This window comes from Lissotriton vulgaris, chromosome 7, assembly GCF_964263255.1.
Source record: "Lissotriton vulgaris chromosome 7, aLisVul1.2, whole genome shotgun sequence".
Lineage (NCBI taxonomy): Eukaryota > Metazoa > Chordata > Amphibia > Caudata > Salamandridae > Lissotriton > Lissotriton vulgaris.
Window position 1 is genome coordinate 1,052,286,642 of NC_141695.1, and position 25,010 is coordinate 1,052,311,651.

Below are 25,010 nucleotides of genomic sequence, written 5' to 3' on the forward strand. Positions count from 1 at the left end.
AATGTTAACAAATATGGATTGAGCCCCCGAGCTCGGAAGACAAAATTGCACAGCAGCATTTAATATCTTCTATAACAAGGGGGCCCAGATAAGGGGATTAGTCTTAAAAAGTTCTGCCTGGACACCGTTAGGACCCAGTGCCTTATTTCCCGCCAATCTCTTAATGGCACTCAACTTCTGAACCAGAAAATTACAGTTTTCTGTTTCCCAAATGTACCACTCTGGTAGATTGTGGTCCAGAGTCTATACCTGATTCAATATATGAGAAAAAAGGTCAAACAATCTATTGTCTATCACTAGGGTCAAAATTGTCACATCCTCGGCCGCTAGGTTTGGACTATTGGGACCCTCCAAAAGATGGCACTATCACGGATTTCACAGGCGCTCAATAACTGGCCCTTGAGGCACAGTTTTCTTTCCTTAATGGCCTTTTTATAAAGGCCATGTAAGAATGTAACCTTCTCTTTATCCCTGGGTGAACACATGAGGACTTTCATTAGATCACAAGGGTCTTTAGAGCATTTCTGATCAAACCAGCTCTCCCCGCCCCCTCCAGCCCCTAACCCCACACACAGCAAAGGTATAGCCTCTACTGGTAACAGCACAGCATCCCTCACTCTCTCTCAGAGAACAGAGAAAGCATTCAAGACATCTTTGGACTCCTAGTCAGGTCCTAATCTGTAGGAGCAAAGGAGGGCCGGCCAAGACCGGTACTGATGAGAGTGCATTAACAGTAATATTAAGGCATTATGGACACTCCAGCCAAACAATAAAACCGTATAGTCAATCAAAATGTATAATAAGGATGAAGAGATTAAAATATAATCCACTGTTTCACACCACTGCCAACATAGGTAGGATTCCCGAGGAACTTGGTCAGACCAGATTCAGGGACATCATTGTTGTGCCTGGGGGGGACTGCAGGCTCCAGCTGTCACCACAAATGAGAGCGCAGACACAAGGCTGCAAAGACGAGAGGAGGAGCCTAACACCCTCGGCGCTACAAAGTGCTACGACATCTCCTGCTGTGCGGGACATCATTTAAAAAATGTTTTTATTTTCCAACTGAACAATTAGCACAATACAGTCATTGCATGATACGTCTACAATAAATGAACGTCTATGTGTGCGGAAATCCTTGTTGTGCCTATGGGCGATTCCAGGCTCCAGCTATTACCAGGCTTGAGAGTGTCAACGCGAGGCTGCAAATAAGGGAGGAGGAGGAGCCTAACACCCTCAGTGTTACAAAGCACTTTCACATTTCCTGATGTGCTGGCCGCACCCAGGCAAAGCCTGGGCCTAGGGCAGGCCATTTCGTGCCTGTTGGTGACCGGAAGAAGCAGGGTAGGGCCATGCCCCTTGGTCCTGCACCCAGATAATGTTTAGTCATTGCTGGTATGATTGTTATATTAGCTGAACGAAGACAGTGTCCTTCTGTTTTCTCTTTTGAGCGTGTTTGGTCTTGACTTAGCTCGTGGCAAATCTTGTTCTTACTGTGCATTGTGTTGAGAAGGGATCTTTTCATGGGCAAGAGAAAGGCAGCCGATCATTTCCCGGGTGTTGGGAAGGAGCCTAAGACCGCATGGAGACAGGCGGCTGAAAATTGCGCTTGTCAGGACATTGATAACCTAATTGTGGAGGTCGAGGGCATTCCAATAAAGGGAGAAACTTGCCAGTGGTGCAGGCTCTGAAGGCCTCAAAATCAAAGATAACTACATTTTATTAAAGGAAGTCAAATGATGTTTGTCCAGGTGCCATAGACCATGAATGGGCCGTCACATATGAAAGAGAAAAAGGCAGCTCGACCTACTTATTTGACTCCTATAGTTTCCTTTAATTGCCATACTCCATCAACTGACCTGGATGGAGAAACAGAAAGGCAGGCAACGTCTGTCTTGGCCCCTAATACCTCATCTCTGATCGATATTAAATCTATTGTTGGTATTTTGAAGAACAAATGTAATATTGTAAAGGATGCCATTATTGCTTTCAATGTGAAGTTCACTTTTTTTTATAACTCCATAATGGCTTAATTGAGAAATACCTCTTATGTCAGATTTGCAATCACACGGTTTGCCAAACAGAACAGCCTGTCTGCCCATCTAGCCTTCCCAACCCTGTTAGAGCATCTCGGGGCAATTGTGCCACAGACAGTAGTCATGTGACTCCTGCTTTCCCTTTATCCAGAGATATTATTGACCATAATGGTTTGGGCTTTGGGAGTGCCAGAGCAGAGCAGAATGATGCACCTTTTTAATATACAGTCCGTAACAAACGATGACGCGATCCTCCAATTTGACTCTGCTCTGGATTTGCCGCGGCATACCTGTGCCCCACATATTTTAAGCAAGAGTCACTCAGTGCCCTCAAGGGGGTCATCTTGTACACACTTGTCGAACACTGAACAACTGAATCTTCCATGTGATTGCATGTGGTTGTTTGGGTAAATGTGCTTCCACTTAAGTCAAATGCAGGCAAAAATGATTCTCCGTTTAAAAACAAGAAGGGCATGGGGCTAATGTGAGCATTGTTACCCAAATCAAAATCATAATGGTAAGCCGAGTAGGATAGGTGAAGCATGGCCTCAAAACTTTTTATGGTGATTGCATAGTGATTCATTTTAGCAATAGTCGGGCTGCGGGTAGAACTCTTGTCTCTTTTGAGGGAAAGGTTGATCCAACTGTGAGCATCAAGGTGCGACCACTGGGTTATTTTTATAAACTGGGCAATGTGCATAATTTGAGTACTTCTAGGCATATTTCTAATTTATTTCTAATTTCTAGGTTTGGTGAAGCGCAACAGCTACCCCAGCAATGGGGCGTCCCGGCGCTGAGAAGAACAAACACACACCTACTGGCAGGATAAAGAAAAGCCTTAGAGAGCAGGGAAGAGGAGGGTTTTGATAGCCTTACGGAAGACTGGGAGGCAGTCTATGGAACGTATGCCAAGCGGAAGATCGTTCCATAGTTTGGGTCCGAGGACGCTAAAGGAGCGACCTCCAGTGCGACAGAGCTTGGTTCTGGGTACTTTCAGGAGAAGTTGGTTGGAGGAGCGAAGTTCACGAGCAGGGACATAGGGTCGGGCCAGGTTTCGTAGCAGAGGGGGGTTTCCCTGTTTAACAATTTTAAAGATCGTGATGAGGGCTTTAAATTTAACTCTGTGCTCCACGGGCAGCCAGTGGAGTTTGCGGATGGTGGCTCTGGCTGAGCTCCTGCGTGGGAGACCGACCAGCGTTCTAGCTGCCGCATTCTGGATTCGTTGGAACCTGGCCGTTTCTGCTTTGTTTGCTCCCAGGAGAAGGACATTCGCATAGTCCAGGCGTGACAGGATGGTTGCCTGGACAATTAGCTGGCGAGTCTTTGCGTCAAAGAATCCGAGTATAGGCCTGAGGTTCCTGAGGAGACCTATACAGGTGGCTGCCACCTTTTTGGTGTGTGACTGGAAACTAAGGTTAGCATCCATCCAGACTCCCAGGTTTTTTACGCAGTTTTTAGGGAGTGGGGTGGCACCGAGGGTTGACGGCCACCAGTGCTCATTCCATAGGCTGGTGTTTCGGCCAAGGAGGAGCACCTCGGTTTTCCCGGCATTAAGTTGGAGGTAGTTATCCGTCATCCATTGTGCCACCGCAGCCATGCCCTCTCTGAACTTGGAAGCCGCGATGGACGGGCTTTCAGTGAGGGTGACGACCAACTGGGTGTCGTCAGCGTATGATACCAGCGTGAGCCCCCACTCTTTGGCCACATCCGCAAGCGGCTGGACATATAAGTTAAAGAGGGATGGGCTCAACGCTGAGCCCTGCGGGACTCCTTGTGCAATGGGATGAGATTTAGAGAGAAATGGGGGGGCTGATACCTTGAAGGATCTGTCCTTAAGAAAGGATTGGAACCATGCAAGAGCAAGGCCAGTCACACCGGCCATCTCCAGACGTTTCAGAAGGATGTCGTGGGATACCGTGTCAAAGGCTGCGCTGAGATCTAAGAGGATCAGCGCAGCACTTTGACCGGAATCTAAAATCGTCCGGAGATGTTCGGTGGTGGCCAATAGGGCAGATTCGGTGCTATGGCCCGCTCGGAAGCCATTTTGAGATGGATCCAGGATTAGGTTAAGATCCACATGTTTAGAAAGGATGCCATTGACATGGGCTTCTGCTATTTTAGATATCCAGGGAAGGAGAGATATTGGCCGGAAATTTTCCGGTTTAGAAGGGTCCAGGGTAGGTTTTTTGATTATCGGTGATACCCACGCTTGCTTCCAGGCTGTGGGTACAGAAGCGGAAGTGAAGGAGAGATTGAGGATGTCAAGCATGGGGGGTAGGAAGAAGTCAATCGAATCCAGGAAGTGAGAGGGGCTCATAGGGTCAGCCGGAGAGCCAGATTTCACTTTCTTGCAGAGTTTGGTCAAATCAGCAGCAGTGATGGCAGGGATTTGGGTAAGAGGGGTGCTGATGGGGGCTGATGTCTTAAATTCCCCAGCGTGTGGAGGGTTCTGTAGAAAGGTAGCATAGATTTTTTGGACCTTTTCAACGAAGTATGTGGCCAGCTGCTCGCATTGTTCATTAGAAGAAATTTTGGGAGAGGGCGACCGAGGGTTTTGTAGTTCTTTGACCAGTTTAAAGATTACTTTAGAAGGGTTCGGGTTGGACCTAATTTTATCAGCATAAAAAGTTGCGCGGGTAGTGCTAATGGCTTTGTGGTAGGCTTTAAGCTTGAATAAGTAGTTAGCCTTGTCCTGATCGTCAAAGTTTTTCCTCCATTGACGCTCAGCTCTTTTACAGTCCTTGCGCATTGCTTTAAGGGTATCATCGTACCACGGATTAGAAGGTGTGATACGCCCTTTAGTTAGCTTGGCTGGAATGAGAGTGTCAAGCCCATTGGTAATCCAGGTAGTGAACGAGGTATAAGTCGTATCTATCTCTTGATTGGCTTCGCAGTGGAATTCTCCAAGGGTCTCATGAAGAGTGGGGGTGGAGAGTTTGTGCCAAGGTCTTTTTAAGCGACAATTGGATTCAGTTTTATACTGACGTTTGGGTGCTGGGACCATTAGTTTAATGAGGTAGTGGTCCGTCCATCCCATAGGGATGGGGATCTCTGTAGCTGCCTCTTGGATGTTGGTAAAAACTGGATCTAGGGTATGGCCGGCTGTATGGGTAGGAGCATGGATAAGAGAGTTAAGCTGCAGTGCCGAAAGATCTGTGAGAAGATTAGCAATTGTGTGGTCATTGATTAGATCAAAATGTAGGTTAAGGTCACCTAGAATCGTGAAATTGGCGGATTTGGTGGTGAGCGCCGTGGATATTTCGAGGAGGGCGTCAATGAACCTAGCGGCTGGGCCTGGTGGGCGATATATGTATAGGCCAGATATCGTAAACTGAGGGCTAATGCTAATTTTAAATTGGGCGCTTTCACAGTCAGGGAGAGATTCTTTAGTAAAGGAGCAGGTAAGGTTTTTTTTATAAATGACCGCGATACCGCCACCTCGAGTTTCACGGTTTATAGTGGCCAGGTGAAACTCATCTGGGAGCGTAAGGTTAGGGATGGTAGAGACGCCGTCTCGTAGCCATGTTTCGCAGAGAAAGAGGATGTCTGGATTTTCATCCAGTAAGAGTGAGTTTACCTCTAGATGGTGTTTAGAGAGGGATCTGACATTGAGCTGTAGTATCGTCAGAGGCGGGGTTGTAGTTGTGGTACTGGCACGGCATCCCCACACGCGGGTAGGCATGCTGGTGGAAAAATGGCAACGATTGCAATAAAGTTGCGAGTGGCCCAGGGTGCCAGTAGTATTAGAGCATCTTTGGCTAAGGTTCATGGCAACGAGTTCCTCACGGTCATACCGTATGAGCAAATGGGGTTTGGATGAACCAGGGGGACTGGGGACTGGCGATGTCGTGGCGATGCATGTGACTCCTCTTTGCTGAGTCACATGCATGATGGTCCCCATACTAGGCCTCTTAAGGCAACTGTTACTCCCCATCTCTCTTGAGGAGGAAGATTGATTACCCTCTATTAGTTGCAATGTTGCAAATGTCTTGCTGGGTAAGGGAGTTGATTCTCCCTTTGCAGTGGCTGATGCTGTCAATCAGATTAGTTTTTGTCATGGAATGTTGTTGGGCTTGAGGAGAAGGTCAGTGATCAGAATTGGCTAGATTTTATCATGCAATATAACATGCTGGACTTTAAAGAACCCTGGTCAATCAGAAACACATCCTTCCTAGATGCCTAGATGGCTTTGTTCACTTTACTTTTTTTAGCCCGGCTATACCAGAATCCTCTGGGCGGGCCAAGGGGTGTGGTGTGCATTTTAATATCACTGACTCTGAATTGTCTAATGGAAGACATGGAGACAAACTCTTCCAAATTTGGAGCGGTTTTTCTTACTTTTCCTGGCAAAACAAATCTTTTGGTCTTCAACATCTATAACTCAAACAACCAATCTACCTACTCCGATGTTATTGTCTCTGTGGTGACTGAGAAATTCTAAACCTGATCCCCAGAGATGGGCTCATGTCATATCTCTTTTACTCCAATAGTGGCAATGGTTGACTTCAATATTCATCCTTGTCAAAATGTTTGCCGGATTTTTCAGGATTTCCCCTTGGGGGAATGTACCTCCAAGTGCTCATTTTGAGCTCCCCACCCAAGGGGAACAGGCAAAGTTTTTAGATAAGTCGTCCCAGTACTCAAACTCCTACTATCACATGTGCTACACCTTCACTGCACATACACATGCAATGTTAGCACACAGGTCTGGAGTTTAATCTAATTAATTAATTAAAGAGAGTTTGTAGATCGCCTGGTTACACTGACGAGTGTGCCCCCGCGCTGCGGTCAGAAAGAGCTACAGAGAGGAATCGAAGAATGGTCCAGTGAAGCTCATGGGAAATAGTGTTTTAATCCTGGAAAAGCCAAGTTTTCACTTTTTTTCTAAAGATGTTCTCTGACTGTTCCATATGGAGGTCAAGGGGAAAGGCGTTCCATTGCTTGGCGGCCAAGTAGCGGAAAGAACCGCCTCCCATTCTCGTTCTTATTATAACTGGGACTTTCACCAGTCCAGGGCCTTGGGAACGCAGGGCTCTAGTAGGCATGTAAGGGGCCAGTAGGCCCCTTAGTAGTTCTAATGCAGAACTTCACACATTTGGGGACAGTAGACTACACTGTATACTGACATAGATAAAAGGTCTGGTTATAAGGATTCACAAAAACGCAGTTTGCTCCCACCATCACTTTGTGTCTCAACCAGGGCATGGAGAGGAGTCCCATGCCAGCTATTAGGGCACACTAGTTACAATATCAGTTGAAACAACAGTTGGACACTCAAGCCAGGATTGAAAACCCTTTTACCATGCAGGGGGTCTTCAGGTCTCAGCAAACTAAATCATATTGGTGAAGGACCATTTATGCCACTGAAATGCAGAACCTGTATAACTTATGTTATCATTTTAACATATTTTTATCTATTAGGCAAATCCTATCTCTGATTCAAATGGAATTACAAAGATTTCATGTTTAAATGACTTTTCTTAATCCCTTAAGTAAATTTACATTTGTTGGGAATAATACGTTATGCTTTGTGTAAGATGTGTTTAAAAAAAAAAATGAAAGTCCTTAATTTATGGTCATTACATAATATTTTGTTTTCCAGTAACTTCTTAGGCCTTAACTCGCTGATTTCTTGAATATTGGGGTTTAAGGGACAAAACTATTTAGGAGCTGTTTTTATTCAATTGAATTATTCAATTGAATTAAAGTTGTTGCAACTAGCATTTCTTTACTGGTAGAAAAGTGCAAGTTTACACACAATTGGCTGAGTGCATATTGTGAAAAATAAAATGTATGCATGGAAACGCTAGAGTTAATCTTGACCACTGACATTTTATAATTCAGTAGTTATTTCCCCCCCCCCCCCCACCTCCTACCTGTAAGGGCTAGTACAACCCAATCCAAGATTTGTGTGGTTTCCTGCTCCTGTGTTTAGCAGTTTGGGCTGTACAATCTCTTTTGGGACCTGACGGATGTTGTTAAGCATTTTGTTGGTCCCAGGTCTGTAATGGCACTGACAAACTATAAATTACAATGTAAAGGACGGTGTCCAGAGTAATTAACGAATTTCAGTTGTTAAATAGATCATTATTACATGGGAGTCTTAACAGCCCAAGTTTGTCATTGCATCAGGAGTACCTTTAGATCGCATTCCTTTACATCTGTAGCTCTTTACTTTGTTGGTAAGTATTACTTTTAATCCCATCTCATTTTATTTATTTATCTTAATATTAAATGTGTGTGTGTGTTTGTATGTATATATACATATATTGTGTGTGTGTGTGTGTGTATGTGTGTATATATATGTATGTATGTATATATAATATATATATATATATATTTTATGTAACTTGCACTTATATGTATGCTATATATATATATTTAAATATATTAATATACATAAATATGATGCCAACATTTTTTTTTCTACATTAAATTGTTAAATATAATTTGAATCTTAACATTTTAATTACTTCCTAATTGATAAGATCATTTTGTTATACTTGTGTTCACATATTAATTCTAGACTACCACTACCTATACATTTTAAATACTCTTACTAGCTCTACACAAGACCTATCTTCAAACTAAAAAACTCCTTACTGCCTACATAGGCTACCCTTCTCTGAGGCTTAAAAACCTAACACTGTACAGTACCTTTAAAATGAATTGCTTATTATTTATTTGTTTTGTAAATTAAATTAAAAGAAAATCACTTCAACTTTATAATTTAAATCTAATGTTAAAGTAATTTTTTACTGATTAATGTTGGCAATAAATAACTTAATATTAATTTAAATGGGCATATCATTATTTTAATTACTTTTAATTTAATACCATAGTACATTATTTTTACACACGGACACCCACACTCACTCACACTGTATGCACTTACCTGCTCAATGAAGAGCTGCGAAGTAAAAACCTAAACATGGATCCGAGGTAAATACTCCAGATGTACTTGCCTGCAATGTAACAACTCTCAAAATAATGCCTCGGATGTACTGGTAGCATACCTAATTAGCAGTAGGTCATTTAGGCCGCTTCTGTGATGCCAAAGGGAGACCATTGCATTTTCCTGTTGAGTTATTTACTAACCACCAAAAACTTCCTGGTACATTTAGCCATCTACTGCAGAATGGTCTGGGGATAAGACCTCTGAACAGAAGATATGAATGATGCATCTTTTTGATGATTGTGCTCCAGAGCGCTTAGGAATGATAATGTTGAGTGTTTCACCTGATAATACTTTTGGTAATTTTGTCTGAAATTGTGTGTTTTTGGCATGGTCCATTTTATAGGCACATCGGATTGAGTTTTTATTATTATTTTTTTTGCAGGACTTGATGGAGTTTTTGAACTCGAACAACAGTGAATGTACTCTGGTCTTGTTTTATACACCATGGTGTCATTTTTCAGCGAGACTGGCTCCTCATTTTAATTCTCTGCCACGTGCTTTTCCTACCCTCCATTTCTTGGCGCTCGATGCCTCTCAGCATAGCAGGTATTTCTCAATGAACGTAGAGTATTGGAAAATGTTTGGATGTTATTGAATCATAACCTATTGTTTTTATGATTAAAGTCTCTTTTTAGGTGTCAAAACATATCATTAGGTGAACGTCTCTGCACCCTAACTAAAAAAACCATTATCTCTAATAGATTCTCACAAACGCCTTGGGGAACTTTGGAGATGGAGGTGGCAGAAGAGGCCAGCCCCCCCCCCCCCATCTACCGAAATTAGAGAAGCAATCACAACAAATGTGATGAAGCTAAATTGTGGTCCTATTTTCTTGTCAGATGGGGCCATGTTGTAGATTTCTTTGTAATTTATTTCATTCTGTTCACATACATCTTAACTACTTAGCTACTGAGCCAACCCACTACCCCTCCCCTCATCCCAAGTGCTGAGCACTTTTTTTTGTCAAACATGTTTTTATTGATTTTCCGGTATATAACATGGCAATAAATTTAATAAAGGAATCCCATTATAGCTTTCCACTATCTATATCAATACACAGAATTTTCAGTTATTCATGGTACCCCCTCCTATCGATTCTCAGTAAGCATTGCCAGGGTTAATAAGTAAACATTGTCCCAACTTATGTCCCTCCCTCCTCCCTCTTGAACTGAAAAAGAAAAAGGGAAAAAAACAGGAAATAACAACTTAAAACTGAAAAGAGAAAGAAGGCCTAGCAGAAGACTCGGGTGATGTGGAGGTAAGTATAAATCTTGGAGTCAGTACTCTAGTGGGTAGGATCTCACTGTTTAGAACTGGAAGAGCTGTAGCGCTCTCACCCGTGATGATCAGGCCACTAGTAGAAGACCTCTAGAGAGGTAACTGATCAAAGGGCCCCAAGCGTTATCAAAGTTTTTAAAGTAGGGGGAGCAAGATCTGACCTCCTGGTCAGGGTAACTGCTCTCCCTTCGTGCAGCTCCCTCCTTAAGGCGCTGCCCCCAGCGACTTCTGGTGACTCAGGTAGGTGGTGTTCGAGGCCCTCCTCCACCTCAGGCTCCTGCCTGCGCCTCATCCTTGGTGGTCCAGTGGAAGAGCGTGCTCTTCTGCTGGTCTGCTCTGTCTGCCTTTTCTGTCAGCTGCTGTTCTGTCTTTCTCTGTTCTGATTCTCTCTGTCTTTGCCTTTTTTGCCGATATTTTCTTTTTGCTTATTTTGTGTCTTTGCCCTATTCTGCCTTTTTTCCTGCCACTGGTGCTCCGCGGCCCTCCTCCCTGTGTGTTCCCACTCCTGCCTCCCAGCTGCTCTCCCTCCCCGACCCCTTCTTAATGGTGGGCGCACGCATCGGGCGCGCTGCTGGTGCACCAAAGGCAAGCCCGTCTGTGCCCGTCCACGACCAGTGCCAGGGACCGTGGTCCTCTGCCACAACCGCCACTATGACTCAGGCACCCTCCACGCACTCAACCCTGGATGCAACTACTGCTGCCAACTCTCGATGCAGAGCACTACCCAAGGCCCGTTCTCCTGTCGACACTGCCGCCGCACCTTCACCCACCTCTGGACCCTGACCGCTACCGCCAACCCACTGGATGCCAGCGCACCCAAACCCCGGAGCTGCATCCTCCTCAACGTACACTTCCTACACAGACACGCAGTAGAAATCTGGGACCTCCTCAACACCCTTTTGCCCGACGTTGCCTTCCTCACAGAGACCTGGACCAATGCCAGCTCCACACCCGACATCGCAACCACCATCCCAGATGAGTACAATATCCAGAGGAAAGGCCACCCCAACCACCCTGGAGGAGGCCTTGCCATCGACCAGAAAAGCTCCCTCGGACTAACAACCTCCATCTCGAACGACTCTTCACCCCCTATGGAACACATCCACTTTCAGATCCAGGTCAATCCCAGAACGACTCTACGGGGAACTCTCGCCAACCTCCGGGAAACTCTCGCCAACCTCCGGGACCCCGCACCCCTTTCACCAACACCATCGCAGACTACATCGCGGCCCACGCCCTCTCCTCCAGACTGCATACTGCTCGGAGACCTGAATTTCCACCTTGACAACCCCTGCGACCCGAACTCCACCGCCCTCCTAGACAACCTCCAGAACACTGCAGCCAGAGTCGTTGTCCTCCCCCGTCGACAAGACCACATCACCCAGCACCTCTGAGACCTCCACTGGCTCCCCGTCGAAAAAAGAGTGACTTCCAAGCTGCTCACACAGGCCTGCAAAGCACTCCACAACACCGGACCCCAATGCCTCAATGAAAGAATTTCCTTCCATGCCCTCAAGAGAAACCTCTGCTCCGCTGACCTGGCCCTGGCCGAAATCCCCCTGCATCCACAGAGCCAGAAAGGGAGGCAGATCCTTCTCCTACATCGCTGCCAAGACATGGAACAAACACCCCCTCAGCATCAGATGAAGCCACACATTGCAAGCATTCAGGATGGTCCTCAAGAACTGGCTCTTTGGATGACCTCAGAGCTGCCCAAACCCCTCCCCCCAGCGCCTTGAGACCCTTGAGGGGGAGTAGTGTGCTCTATAAATCCCTGATTGATTGATTAAAGTCCTCCTCTAAAAATGTCACTTTCCATTATAACTGCTTTTCATAGGCGTGCATGCCATTGTGTCACGGTCGTGCGTCCCTCTTTTTTCAAGCTGCTGCAATTGCTGTCTTCGCTACTCCCAAGCAAAGCAACGTTATTGCTTGTTCTGTTTTTGTTTAATATTTCAGGTAGTTATCCCGTAAGCCCAGGAGGTGTCTGGGATAGGATATCCTAACATATCTTTGATTTGGGCTAAGATTTTGGTCCAGAAGGGGCAGATTGTCGGGCAGTCCCACCAGATATGACGAAAATCGCAGAGTAGATCACAACCCCTCAACAGAAGTCAGATGTGTTACAGATCTTTCTCAGTTTTGTGGGTTATAGTTACCAATTGTAAAATATCTTATAGTGATCTTCATGAAGCCCTAGAGAGTGGTTGTGCCGCGCTAGGTCTTTCCAGAGTACCTTCCATTGGGTGTCTAAAATGTCGTGCCCCGGTGTGCGCTCCCAGAACTGAAGGTGATGTGGTCGTCGGAAGTGTGCAACAGGAGAGAATATAGAAAGGAAATGGTGCCCCTAATAGTCCCGGCCCCCTTCTCAAAGCTTTCTAGTGGTGTAAGCTCCCTGGTCGCTGCTTCCAGAATCTCAAGCTGTAGGACCCAGTGACGTAGCTGAAGGTAGTGAAAGTATTCGGTGTTCGAAGGTGCAAGTCTCGCAGACAGTGTTCAAAAGCTCTCTGGTTTAATAGACCCCTCCATGTCTGGTTCCCAGGGTCGTCCCTCCGTCTGTTTGCAGTTTTAGCGCCAACTCTGCCCGCAGGGGTCGGAGCGCTGGACACAAGCTGCTTGCTGAAATGGCTCTGCCATCGAGTCTGCTTATTCGCTTACAATCCCATCCACAGCGGCCCATCCTTGGGTATATACAGCGGAATTGGACTGAGAGCACTGCTGTAATGGTCCTGGTCCCAGGAGCGATGTGCGGGCAGCCCACCTGGGCTTGTAGATTGTGACCGGCGCCGGAGTCCTGAGGGCGCTTCGCAGCTGCAAGATGGCAGCTGGCATAGTCAGCAAGGCTGCTGGGGGACCTGTGAAGGCACAGGCGGTCCCCGGCTGGGGGCAGGGGCAGACGGCACGGTCCCAAAAAGGAGCCACAGCGGAGCTGCCGGACCCGTTCATGAAAGCAGAGGTGAGTGGGGAGCCCTCCCCTTCCTCCTGATCGGAGTTGTGCGTGTGATCCTGGCTGTGGGCGTAGCGACCGCTGCGGCCACTAGAGGAGCTGGGGCTGAGGCGGTCGTACTCTGCGAAGAGCTGGCACTGACTGGGGGCCTTCGCCTGCTGTGTTTTGTGGAGTGTGGTGACCGTGTTGGAGCTGCTGGGAAGGTGAGGAGGGACCGAGCGGTACTTGTGGCCCTCTGGACGTGCTGCCGGGGGATTGCTGTTTGGGCTGCTATGTGAAGTGGAACAGCTGACTGAGCTTGTGGGCGCTGAAGACTGCCTCCCCCACGTGGGTGATGGCTGTGTGTACGGCCTGGTGGGGAGAGGACACCAACTCCGTTCCTAGGGGCCACATGAACGTGGTGGTGAAGATGGTGCTCATAATAGACTACACAGGGTGTGCTTGGTTGTGGAACAGTTTGGAGTTATTCTTTGGCTTGCTTTTTCTGTTGATCTGGGGGCCGCCATTTTGTGCCAAGGTTGCTGTGACTCTTACTCTGTGCCCACCATCTTGTTGGCCTCGACCGATTCCTGGATCACTGCTTGCTGCCGGTCCACGCCTCTGGTCGCCTGCCTGTCCATTGCCTCTGGGATGCTCGCTCCCCACCAGACATTTATGGACACTAATGAGGCTCCATTATTTTCACCCCCACCTTGAGGTCCCCCAAATTACCGATCACACCCAACGCAGTGATTGAATTTGGCACTGGACTTGGTGACTATGTGACCCCACCTGGGTTTGGGTCAGCTTACTCTAATCTATTTGGGCTCCCATTAGGTACCGGTTTTCCCCTGCTGGTCTATCAGAACTGATCCGCTTCCCATCCCCCTGTTTCTACTCCCCTCCCCATTTTTATCCATCCTCCATTGGGGACTTGTCCATATATGTGTCTCTATGCAACTGTAACTAAATGTAACTATGCAAAACTGTTATTCTTGTTATCCCTGACCTCGGAGACCTGAGCAACATGGCTGATGCCCGGTGGAGCTGCTAGACATCAATAGAGGAGATTGGCCCTGGTCTTCCCCCTCGGCCGTCACCTACCTAGCCGGACATTGGGCACAGTTCTCCTTGTCTCCCCACTGTGTGTCCTTCCTCCCCCTCCCTCCAACGAACTACTTCTTGTACCTCAGTGTTCCTCATGTGAAGCGCTCTGATACCTCTGGGTCTAGCCAGCGCTATATAAAACTCTTCAAATAAATAAATAAAAGTCAATATATCCCAGTTATGGAAGACGTCAGATGGTGTGAGGCAGCCCCCCCCCCCCCCCCCCCTCCCTCCACACGTCAAATGGGCCTAGTTGCATTGCTGGTGAAACTGTCAGGTTATAATTAATGGGAGTAAACGGTGAGGGAAATTTCATCAACGCATCCAATCTTATCAACTCATCCCATGTTTTTAAGGTCGTTCTCGAGGGGGTCCTTGTATAAGCATTAAGAGGGTGGGGCTGGCTTCGGTTTCCAGAGAACATCCCATATGGCTCTTCCCGTTGTTGCCCTGTCTATGTGGAGCTAGTGTTAGTCCGACTCTCGCTGAGACCACTCCGTAAAGACTCTTAGTTGGGCCACTTTATAATAAAGAGCAAAGTCAGGGAGTGCCAGACCTCCTTCGTCCTTCGGAAGTTAAAAGCTGGGCATGCTCTGTTATTTTGCCAGATATTTTGTGAAAAGAGTGCGAAATCCAGGTACGTAATCCCATTCTAAGTCAACAGGTAAGCTCTGGAAGAGATGAAGAAATGTTGGTAGGAATACTATCTTAATGGCGTGTATTCTACCAAGCCATGACATGTACATAGGGGCTCATTTTTTTAAGATCAGTCTTTAATGGGCAGCGAAGTGGCGGGTAGTTAGCCGCAAACAGACCCGAGATCTTGGGAGTTATGCCCAGGTATGTGAGTTCTTTCTTTGCCCACTGGAAAGGGGTTGCTGCTACCAGCACCCCCATCTCCTTGTTGGTCAGCGTCAAGTTAAGGAGAAAGGATTTGGGTAGATTAATGCGTAAGCCCGCCACTTCTTCAAATTGTCTGTTCCTCTTGCAGTGTCATCAAAGATTATTGTAGATCTGTAAGTGTCAGTAAGATGTTAACGGCAAACAGTGAAACTTATGATCTTCTGTTCCGAAACTGATACCACTGATCGTTGGGTCTCTCTTATCTTTGCCGTGAGGGGTTCAATACTGAGCGCAAAGAAAAGTGAAGAAAGCGGGCATCCCTGTCTCGACCCCCCCCTGCCCAATAGAAAGGGATCCAAATCCACCCCATTGATCAGTATCTTAGTCCTTGGCGTGGTAAAGTTTGCCTGTATCATTGCTATAAAGCAGTGACACGCAAAGTACTGCCCAGGGGCCACATGCGGCCCTCCTGACCTTAACATGCAGCCCCTGGGCAGCAGCAGCACTGGGCTGCTATTTACTGTACTCCGTACTAACATGGAAAACATGCTAAATATACAGCAATCATTTATTTAAGAAAAACATGCTAAATATACAGCAATCATTTATTTAAAGGTTAATTGCAGTTAGGGAAAGGAAGTAGCAAGGCCCTTAACTTTAGGAACACCTTCATTGTTAAAGACAGCCACTAGATATACATGCTTTGCTTCCCCTACACCCAATTTACACCCTCTGCTGACATCAATGCGACCCTTGGTCACACCATAGACCAAACTTTGCAGCCCCAGGAAAATGTTTTTGAGTACTCATGCTATAAAGAGTGTGAAACAGAATGAACCAGCACACTTGATCAAATCACTTCTTAGCGTTTAAGCCGACCAGAACCGCAGGGATGTGATTTTTGGTAGCCTTCTCAATCAAATGTATCACTCTTCGTACATTATCGTGTGTCTGTCTACCTTTAATAAAAACGGATTGATCCAGGTGGATCAGACCAGGCAGTCAGTCTTCCAGATGCGAGGCCAAGATTTTGGAGTATAACTGCACATCTAGATTAAGCAATGATATAGGGCGATAGGACCCACAGTGACGTGGATCCTTTCCTTCTTTTGGGATAACCATAGTAAGGGCCTCGCTTCTTGTATGGGTCACATGTTTGGTATCTGCTATATGATTAAAAAGACTGGTCTTAGGTGAGAGGCGGATGGCATGCAGGCGTGGCCCGTGTTCTTTGCCTCCCACTCACCATCACTATTTGGGGGTTGGGAGTCTTCTCAAGTGTCCTCGGTGAGTGGGGTAGTTGTCACCCAGCCGCCGCATCCGGTGGCGCTCCGTTCCGCGCCACCGTGCGCCCCAGAGACCTTTGGACAGACCACGGAAGACCCCGTCCACCAGGCCCTGACCTCACCAGGCCCCTTGCCACCCACCGCCATCGGGCCGCAACTGCACCGCCAAGGGCTCTAAATGTGCACAGGCAAGGACCACTGGGTGAGATGAAGTAGTTTTCGGCGATGGGTTTTGCCTTTGGTGTTCGTTTTCCTTCTTTTTTCGATTGGTGGTAGCAGAGCCATCGTGGATCACGTCCACATGGCCATCTAGGCTGACCGAGACCCCCTAGGCACTTTTTGGATGTTTGAGGTACTTCACACTTAAACCTGTCAGCAAACCCATGGGAACCTGGCAAGCTAAACATTTCAGAAAACTAGGCAAAATTCTGAATTTAGAAAGGGGTCGTTTGTGTATATCGATCCTGGCTTACCCAGGGAAACTAAGTGTGGGCATAAAGAATAATGTAAAACATAGGGGGAAAATACAAATGGTTTACAATGTAATCTGTAATTTTTTTCCCCAATGGCCCATTTACCATAGTAAAATATTGGTATGGCTGTCAGAACCTTCTGGTCGTAGGGATGTATAGTGTTCGCTCGTCAAAAAATACTGTTGCAGCTTGGTATGAAGGAAAATGATTTATTTTTTAAATGTGTCCATGATACTGATTTTGTGAACAGTGGTCATTTGTACATCTCTGCATTTGTAATGACTTCAAGGGCTCTCGTGTTTCAGAGGGCATTTTTCAAACTCTGTTCTTTCTTGCACACTGGCTTGTATTTAGAAGCCAAAGATGGAGGGATTTCCAGTTCATAATAACAAATGTTCTAATATTCTGGACTCTCACACATCCCCCAATAAAATGGTACATCACTGCATGGCTGGGGCCTATCACTTGCAACTGGAAAAGCCCCAAAATATAAAATGAAGACATCAAATTTTCTTCATGAAAAATTACCCATTTGGAGATTTGTGGGTAGTTGTGAAGTTTTTGCCCAGGCTTTGCCACCATTAAGGGAACCCTACCTAAACCGGTCATTTTCTGAAAACCCGACACCTACACGAGGCCAGGGTTTTGTGATGGAATGTTCTGTAATCTGTGTGTGAGAATCCACAATATTCCTGGCCATCTAGTGTTTCAACACTTGATAAAAACAGTACCTCACTTGTATGGGTGGGCCTATTGCCCTTGAGAGGAACAGATGAAAACTGGTTCCATACCAAGTCAATGTGGTCTTTGCAAGATCCCTGGTCTGTCAATGTACTTTGCAGATTGGGGGCAAATTCTCCAGTCCACATCCACGGTTGTGCAGTGAGACTGTTGGGGCTTTAGGGATAGGGGAGGTTAGGCATAGCAGTGGGAGGAATTAGAGGGCATCACTTCCTTCGCATTAGCAAGGTTAAAACCTTTTGTACTTTTGTATTGGACTTGCTGTGCTTTGCAGAGCTTACTGCTTCATTTCCGGTTTCTGTGCCATACTCATTGCTTATTTAGTTTCAACGTTACTCTAATTTCTTTGTTGAGATTTTGTTCTCTACTTGCCTCATTTGTAAATTTTAGGGAAAAATAATGTCTAGACTTTTATGCATCCAACTACCAGTTTAAGGAAAATAAATCTCACTGTGATGGATTGTGTGATTTTTGTAGTATTTGATTACTTATTATGGAGAGGGCTGGCTCAAAATAGATGAAATGTAGTTTGTGCCCTAAAATGAACTGTATGCTGCGCAGACCATGGGAAGACTAATTTAACTAAGTAAACTTTATGGATCTTAAATTTTCAATTTCTCTTCATGAATGCAAAAGTATTAAATAGTTATTATTACAGTTTAAATAATATATCTTTGAACCTCTTTATATATTGCAAAGCTAGTTTATGTTAAACGTGCATGTACCTCTTGCATCCCAGTTACGGCCAGTAACATTTCAAAAATTGGTACTTGAAATTTCCAGAGCAGTATTGCATTCATCAAAAGTAAAGCTCTAATTCAGCCCTCTAGAGGCCCAGGTGATGATGGGGGACCTGGGGGAGAGGGGGGGGGGGTTGGGGGGAGGGAGTATCCTGCCTCTACCGTGCCCTAGTCAACAATAGCCCCACGTCCGTAGACCAACTGCGTACCCGATGGGAGGGATGGGTGGGACCCCTGGAGAAGGCCGACTGGAGGGATGCCCTGATGGCCCCACGTACCCTAACTACGTCTTCCAAGTTGCGATTGGTACAGACCTACTACCTGCACACGTCCTACCTCACCCCGGAGAGGCTTTATCGAGCCCACTTGAGAACCTCCCCAGACGACCCCAGGTATGTGCAATCCCCGGCCGATTTCTTTCACATGGTATGGACATGCCCGGGGCTCAGGAGGTTTTGGAGGGGAGGGGAGTGGAGAGAGAGCTTTCACAGGCCTTGGGCTGGGAGGTCCTTCATGACCCGCTTCGGCTGCTCCTGGGGATCTTTGATGGCCTAGATGGTACTAGATCGGATAAGCGCTTCCTGGGGACGGCGGTGGCCACGCTAAGCGAGACATAGCACGTCACTGGCTGCGAGAGTCCGCTCCCACAGTGAAGGGCTGGTGGATTGGTGTGGGGCCCAAGAGGAGGCCCTCTTTGAACCCCGGGGGTCGCCAGCACAGTTCTCCAAGATTTGGGGGAATGGTACAATCTGCTGCCACCGTAAACCCAGAGGTATGCTTTGTCACTTACCTAGACCATGTCCATGTAATGTCAGACCGAGTTTCTGTAATCCCTTTTATGTATGCTGCTGATTTTTTCCCACTGCACCCTTTTGAATGTCGGGCCGCTGCCCATGAATTTTCTTTCTTGTTCTCAAAATGCCAATAAAGTTGATTATCAAAAAAAAAGTAAAGCTCTCACAGAGCAATTTGATGCATGCATAGAAATTATATTGTAGGAAGCTGGCTCTCCATGTAGTTTGCTAGAACAAAGTAAACTGTGCAGAGTCCAGTGGGTCCTTGATTGGTTTACAGAAGCAAAAGTAGATAATACGAACGCTCTCTTTTGTGGTAGTGTGGGCGAGCAGTTAGGCTTATCAGAGGATAGTACTAAAACATTTTGTTGTACTCACAGAGGCAATAAATGAGACACACACTCAAGGAATAAATCCAAAATAGAAAAATAACACTTCTTTTCATATATGTTTTAGAACCAAGAACTTCGTTCAAAGGTAAGTACTGTTTTCGATATCAACAATCACCGGTAAGTAAAATGTTCAAACCTGTGTGCTTTTACACACAATGCACAAGGTCCAAAGTACTACCAGCAGTTCTTCTGGAACCTACCGGGTTCCACTGGGAGCAGGGTGCTGGTGGGGCTCATAAAACAAAAGGAGGAGTGGTGGATACAAGGGTCGCACCTCAAAATTACTGTATGTACGGGCTTACAGAGTGAATATAGATTGTAACCTCACATGAAAAAGTAGAATTGGTGCCACTCAGGGTAAAACACCCCACTACCTAAGGTGTAGAAAACACAAGAAACAGCAGTAACTTGTGAAATGTTACAAACAAAGCAACCCTGGCACTCGCAATATTTCAGATTAAATAGGACCGTAATTTGTCAGCCTAACTCGAAGAAGGGAAATTCCTTGTGACATGGGAAGTGCATTAATCTGAACAATCATGGATTTATTTAATAAATAACAAAGTACCAAACTTAATACAAAAAGTTGAAAGGACTTGAACATTTATGTGTTGTTAACACAATCATAAAATCTCTACAATGATGGGGATAGTAGTCCAGTCCTTGTTGTAAAGAGCATAAAAAAACTGTCCACATGCGTTTCGTCACAATCTTGACTTTCTCAAGGCTCAAAAATATACAATTTGTTCGGAGAAGTTGGACGGCTCGAAAGGTGAAATCGAAATGATTCTGTAAAATCAGCATACAAAGTTTAATAGTAGTATCTAGGTCTTCTTCGGTCTCGGTTGCCGTAGATGACATAATAAAGTGTTACCTGAGAGGATCGTATTGATGAACTTTGTGTAAACAGTATTCCTAGTAGTTGAAGATAATCAGTACTGCATCTGGGGCGATATGATAAGTCCCTCATTTCCTCGCCGATCTCTATTGAAAAAAACGTCTCCTCCCGCTTCTGCCGTCTGCTGGTGAGGCTGGTAGCTGGATCGCTATGGTGTAAAGGGGGCATGGGTGCCCAAAAACAGACTACACAGGGGGATTTGCGGACAAGTCTGAGGGCTCCGAAACGGGGTCTTAGGTCAGAAGGAGGTTTGGAGCAAGGGGTCACAGCCGGTTCGTCAGAGGCCAGGTGGCTCGGGTGCAGAGTGGTTTGGTCAGCTGGGCTGGTGCGCAAAAATGCACCTAGGGTTCAAACCCATTTCTATTTGAGGGTTTTCATCCGGACACCGAACTATGGGACACTGCAATGACAAAAAATAGAGAGACACCTGGTGTTTACAGTTTAAAAGTGAGCCCACACTATTTGTTCACTCACTTGAGGCTCGTTGGTTCTGTTAAATGGGGGGCATATTTATGTATTGTTTATGCTGTTGCTACATTTTTGTCTTGTCAAAAAACTTCCTTTGGCATTTGTGTTGTAAGATTTTTTTTGTATATTTTCCTTGAAAAATGCATTTAAATGTTCATGTCATCTTTTCATGAAGATTTATATTTTCGACAGTATCTCATTTAGAGTGAAAGAAAAGTGTTCGAATTACTAGAGAATAAAAAACTATGATCACGTTGATTAAGTGTCATGACCATAACAGCAAAAGTTTCTTGTTGAAGGGTTTATATCAGTTCTGGCGTATATTTGGTTGTTGCATAATTTTTAGTGGCCTTGATTTGCTGACAAAAATTGGCCCAACCCATCATTTTCGTTTCTCAGTACAGCAGCGGTAAGCAGGCTGTTAGAGCCGGCAGTTTGCAATGTTCAGCTCTTTTTTTTTATCAGGGTAATAATTTAGCCTTAAGTAATAGAAAAGCTGTTGTTACAGTAACTACCCATCAAGAATGGGGAGGAAATTTGACTTGAAAAGAGTTATTTTATGTACACTTCCCATATATCATTTGAAATTAAATAATCTTTGGAAATCCTTTACGCAGACGTACTAGACCCAATCGGAGACCAAAACAATTTGCAAATTCGTGTTTTTATTGCCTCATGAAGATTAATCTATGCTTTTTCTTAGTGGGTCTTCTTAATTTGCTTTATAGTTGGCTTGTGTTTATATTTCAATTATTCAATCTTACTTGTCGGATTGAGGTTCCTCTAAAATGTGTTGCACGGTTTTCCGATGCTGCCTTTTTACAAGAGTCTTTGAATGACAAATCTTTTCACGGTCTTCATTATAAGTTATGAAAAGATAATTATTGCGTTATATGTTGGAAATTAAATTGAAGGTCACAATCGGCGGTGGTTCCCAGTCCAGCATCCAGTCATAGTTGGCTATGACGTTTAGAATACAAGATATAATAACGTCCTGTTCTCTCATTTGTTATAATTTGAGATCAATTTCCCAGTTCCAACTGATAATTCTATTATTTAAAGAAAGGTATGAATAATTACTTTCTGGTTCTCTGATTATTTCAAAGTTTTTATGAAGTGAAAGTTGGAACAGTGTACAAAAGTTTATAATTGTGCATGTATTTATATCAAAACCCTGTTTCCATTTCCATTGAGTGCTGAATATTCCAGATAAGATAGAAAAATGAAATGTGCATTTTTTCAACTGTTTTTTTTATTATTAAAAAAGTTCCAATCACAGGTGTAAATCACAGATAGTTCGATCTTAGAACATCAGGTACAGATTACTAAACATAGTTATACATTCATTCTATTGTGTCAAGTGTAGGATGCTTCCCTTTAGCCATTTCCAATTCTACAGTCGGAGAGACGCTTAGGTTTCCACAATATGCATTCCACCCACTCCACTTCCTGTCCCATTTCTTGGGGCATCCTCTGATTTTAAATACTTCTTTTTCCGCCACCATACATTCATCTAACTCAGCCGCCCATGTGTTTATCGAAGGCTGGCCCGCCACCCTCCACTTCATTGCAATGGCTCTCTTCACCAACACATAACCCAAGGTAACCAGTTGCTGCTCCACTTCAGTGAGGTCAGATGGTTCCCAAATATTAAGGAGCCCCAATGATGGAGTGAGGATAATCTGTTTATCTAGTGTCTTGCAAGTATGTGGTAGCCCCTTCCCATAGGGGACGCAGGGATGGACAATCCCAGATAGTGTGGTACAAGGTTGCCTCCTGGTGACACCCCCGCAGACAAGATGCGTCTAGTCGCGTCCCAATTTTAGCTAGTGTAACGCCGGTGAGGTACGTTCTATGCAGAACTTTTAATTGAATCAGCCGGAAGCGAAGTGAAATGGCTGCCTCTCTCAGCGACATTGACGCAGTTTGCCAATCGTCGTCAATGTCACCTATGTCTGCTTGCCACCGGCTGCGGAGAGCTAGGAAAGGGTCAGGTAGGTTATTACACAGCTTGCAGTACGTTAGGAAAATAGCCTTGTCGGGGAGTGGTTCAGAGAGTAGACTATCCTCAAGAGGAGTCGATTCCAGGAGGTTACCCATGGAAATGTGCATGTTTAACAATATTTGAACTATCACAGAGGCAGAATATATAAACAGTGTCATATGCCACCTCCGGTGAATCATCTGAAGGAGTTATGCAGTGGATAATAAAAGATTTCCGTTGAAGTCACCAGTTAAAATAGTGGTGGCATTTGCATTAGCTCCTAAAGTCTGTTCGAGGTCCTCAAAAATAAGATTGATTTTAGACATGTCCTTTTTTAGTATCATCAAATAGATGTTAACTATGAATAATTTTTTTTCTCTCCATCGTCCATAACAATTATTGTGTTTTGATACTGGGCTGATTTTCATATATAAGTTATTAAATTTTGTGAACATTCACTTACCTGGTTATTTTATTTTTTGACTTCCTTATTTTCAAATGTTTTAAAGTTAGGGAAGTTAAATGTTGAGTGCTCCCCAGATTCTTGAAGGCGGACCACTTTGTGTTAATATAAATTACATTTTCTCCACTGAATTTTATTTTTTGCTCCATTCCTGCTGCATTCCATAAGCAGTTATAAGTACTGAATGTTAGGTGACTAGTGTTGGGAAGTATATGGAAAGAAAGCTTGAGCCTCTTGATGGACTGATTCAATTATTGTTGATGTAATTGCTTTTTCAGAAGACCGATCTGTCTGGTTTAGAATTTTCAAATTGTCAGTATCTTTTATACTTGGTTGCTCAGGCCTCTGAAAGTAGTTTAGCCTGTTCAGTTCTGATATAACAGACATATGGAGCATGGGTATTATAATTTTTCTAAATATAAATAGATATTTTGGTTTTGAAACCTAGATCCGGCTGTCTTGCCTAGATCTTGGATGCAAGGGAGTCAGTTGCCCGAATTGTATGCAATAACAATGCCTAAATTGTATGCAATAACAATGCCCATTTCGATTTTTACCTTAAATAAGTCTAACATTGATAAGATGTAATATCCTTTATGGTACATGGTGAAGATTTGCCAAGAATAATCCCCACCTGATCAGGTAGTACCAGCAATACAATGATAGGCAAGATTGATGTATTTATTAGCATTTCTATTTATCTCAGACTGTACCCATAGGTCCACACAGTGATGCATTTCACTGTGAGAGGATGGCAGTTTAGTACAGAGCACAAGTTAAGCCATGATTTCGCTTTCTCAGATCATAGGAGAGATTAAAAGGATCTATTTGTTTAAAGTGTCTGGAGTACGAGATGATAGATGGTCATCGTAATTAGGATATCCCGATAGCAAATAGGCTGCAGTTCTTTGGGTGATGTTTTAAAATTGAGTTGAGTGTCATTAGCACACATGTAATATGCAAAGAGTTATGGTTGTAGAGATTTTACAGTACTCCCTCTCAATCACAGTTATGCATCTTGGACAGACCCTTTGGAGTTATCCTGTCTAAGACAAACCCTTTGCAGGGTATGGGGTTGGAGCATAATTGCATACTGGCTCCATCTCCAGCATAAGTTTAAGTCCCCTAGGAAAATAGTATCCCCTTGTGAGCTCAACCCAGTGGCACAGGGACGTCCGGGTGAAAGGTTCTGGTTTAGCGTCGGGTGCCCTGTTGTTTTCAATGGGGATTCTACGGTTGGCACAAACACTGCAGGCTCGGGGACAAAGATCTTCTGGAGGCACCCACCAGTTTCATAGATAATTTGGGGTGTTTTGGGATGCCGGGACACCATCGGTCAGGCCATCCAAGGCCGGGGGACATTTGGTGCAGAGGTGTATTTAGGCATAGGGTTTTTCTTACCGGCTCCAGTCGCGGTTGGGGGGGATGCTCCAGGAAAGGGCTGCAGGCATCAGTTGGAGACTTGAGGTAGATCAGGGATCACCAGATCCCAAGTCGGGGTCGCCGGAGAGACCTCCTCATAGTGTTGGGACATACAAATTCGGGCTGTGGGCTTCTAGTGCAGACTTGCGGATTTGGCCGGAGCCAGAGTCTGTTGGTGAGCAAATTCGGTGTTCACAGGAG

At 45.0% G+C, this 25,010-nt stretch overlaps 1 protein-coding gene across 1 annotated transcript in view; it reads left to right on the forward strand.

The window, feature by feature from the left end:
* TXNDC15 (thioredoxin domain containing 15) overlaps nucleotides 1–25,010 on the forward strand; it is a 126,400-nt gene that overhangs the window by 72,902 nt on the left and 28,488 nt on the right. The window contains exon 3 of the mRNA XM_086931501.1: nucleotides 9,377–9,540. Coding sequence (XP_086787627.1) covers nucleotides 9,377–9,540 — 164 coding nt within the window. The remainder of the gene's footprint in view (nucleotides 1–9,376; nucleotides 9,541–25,010) is intronic.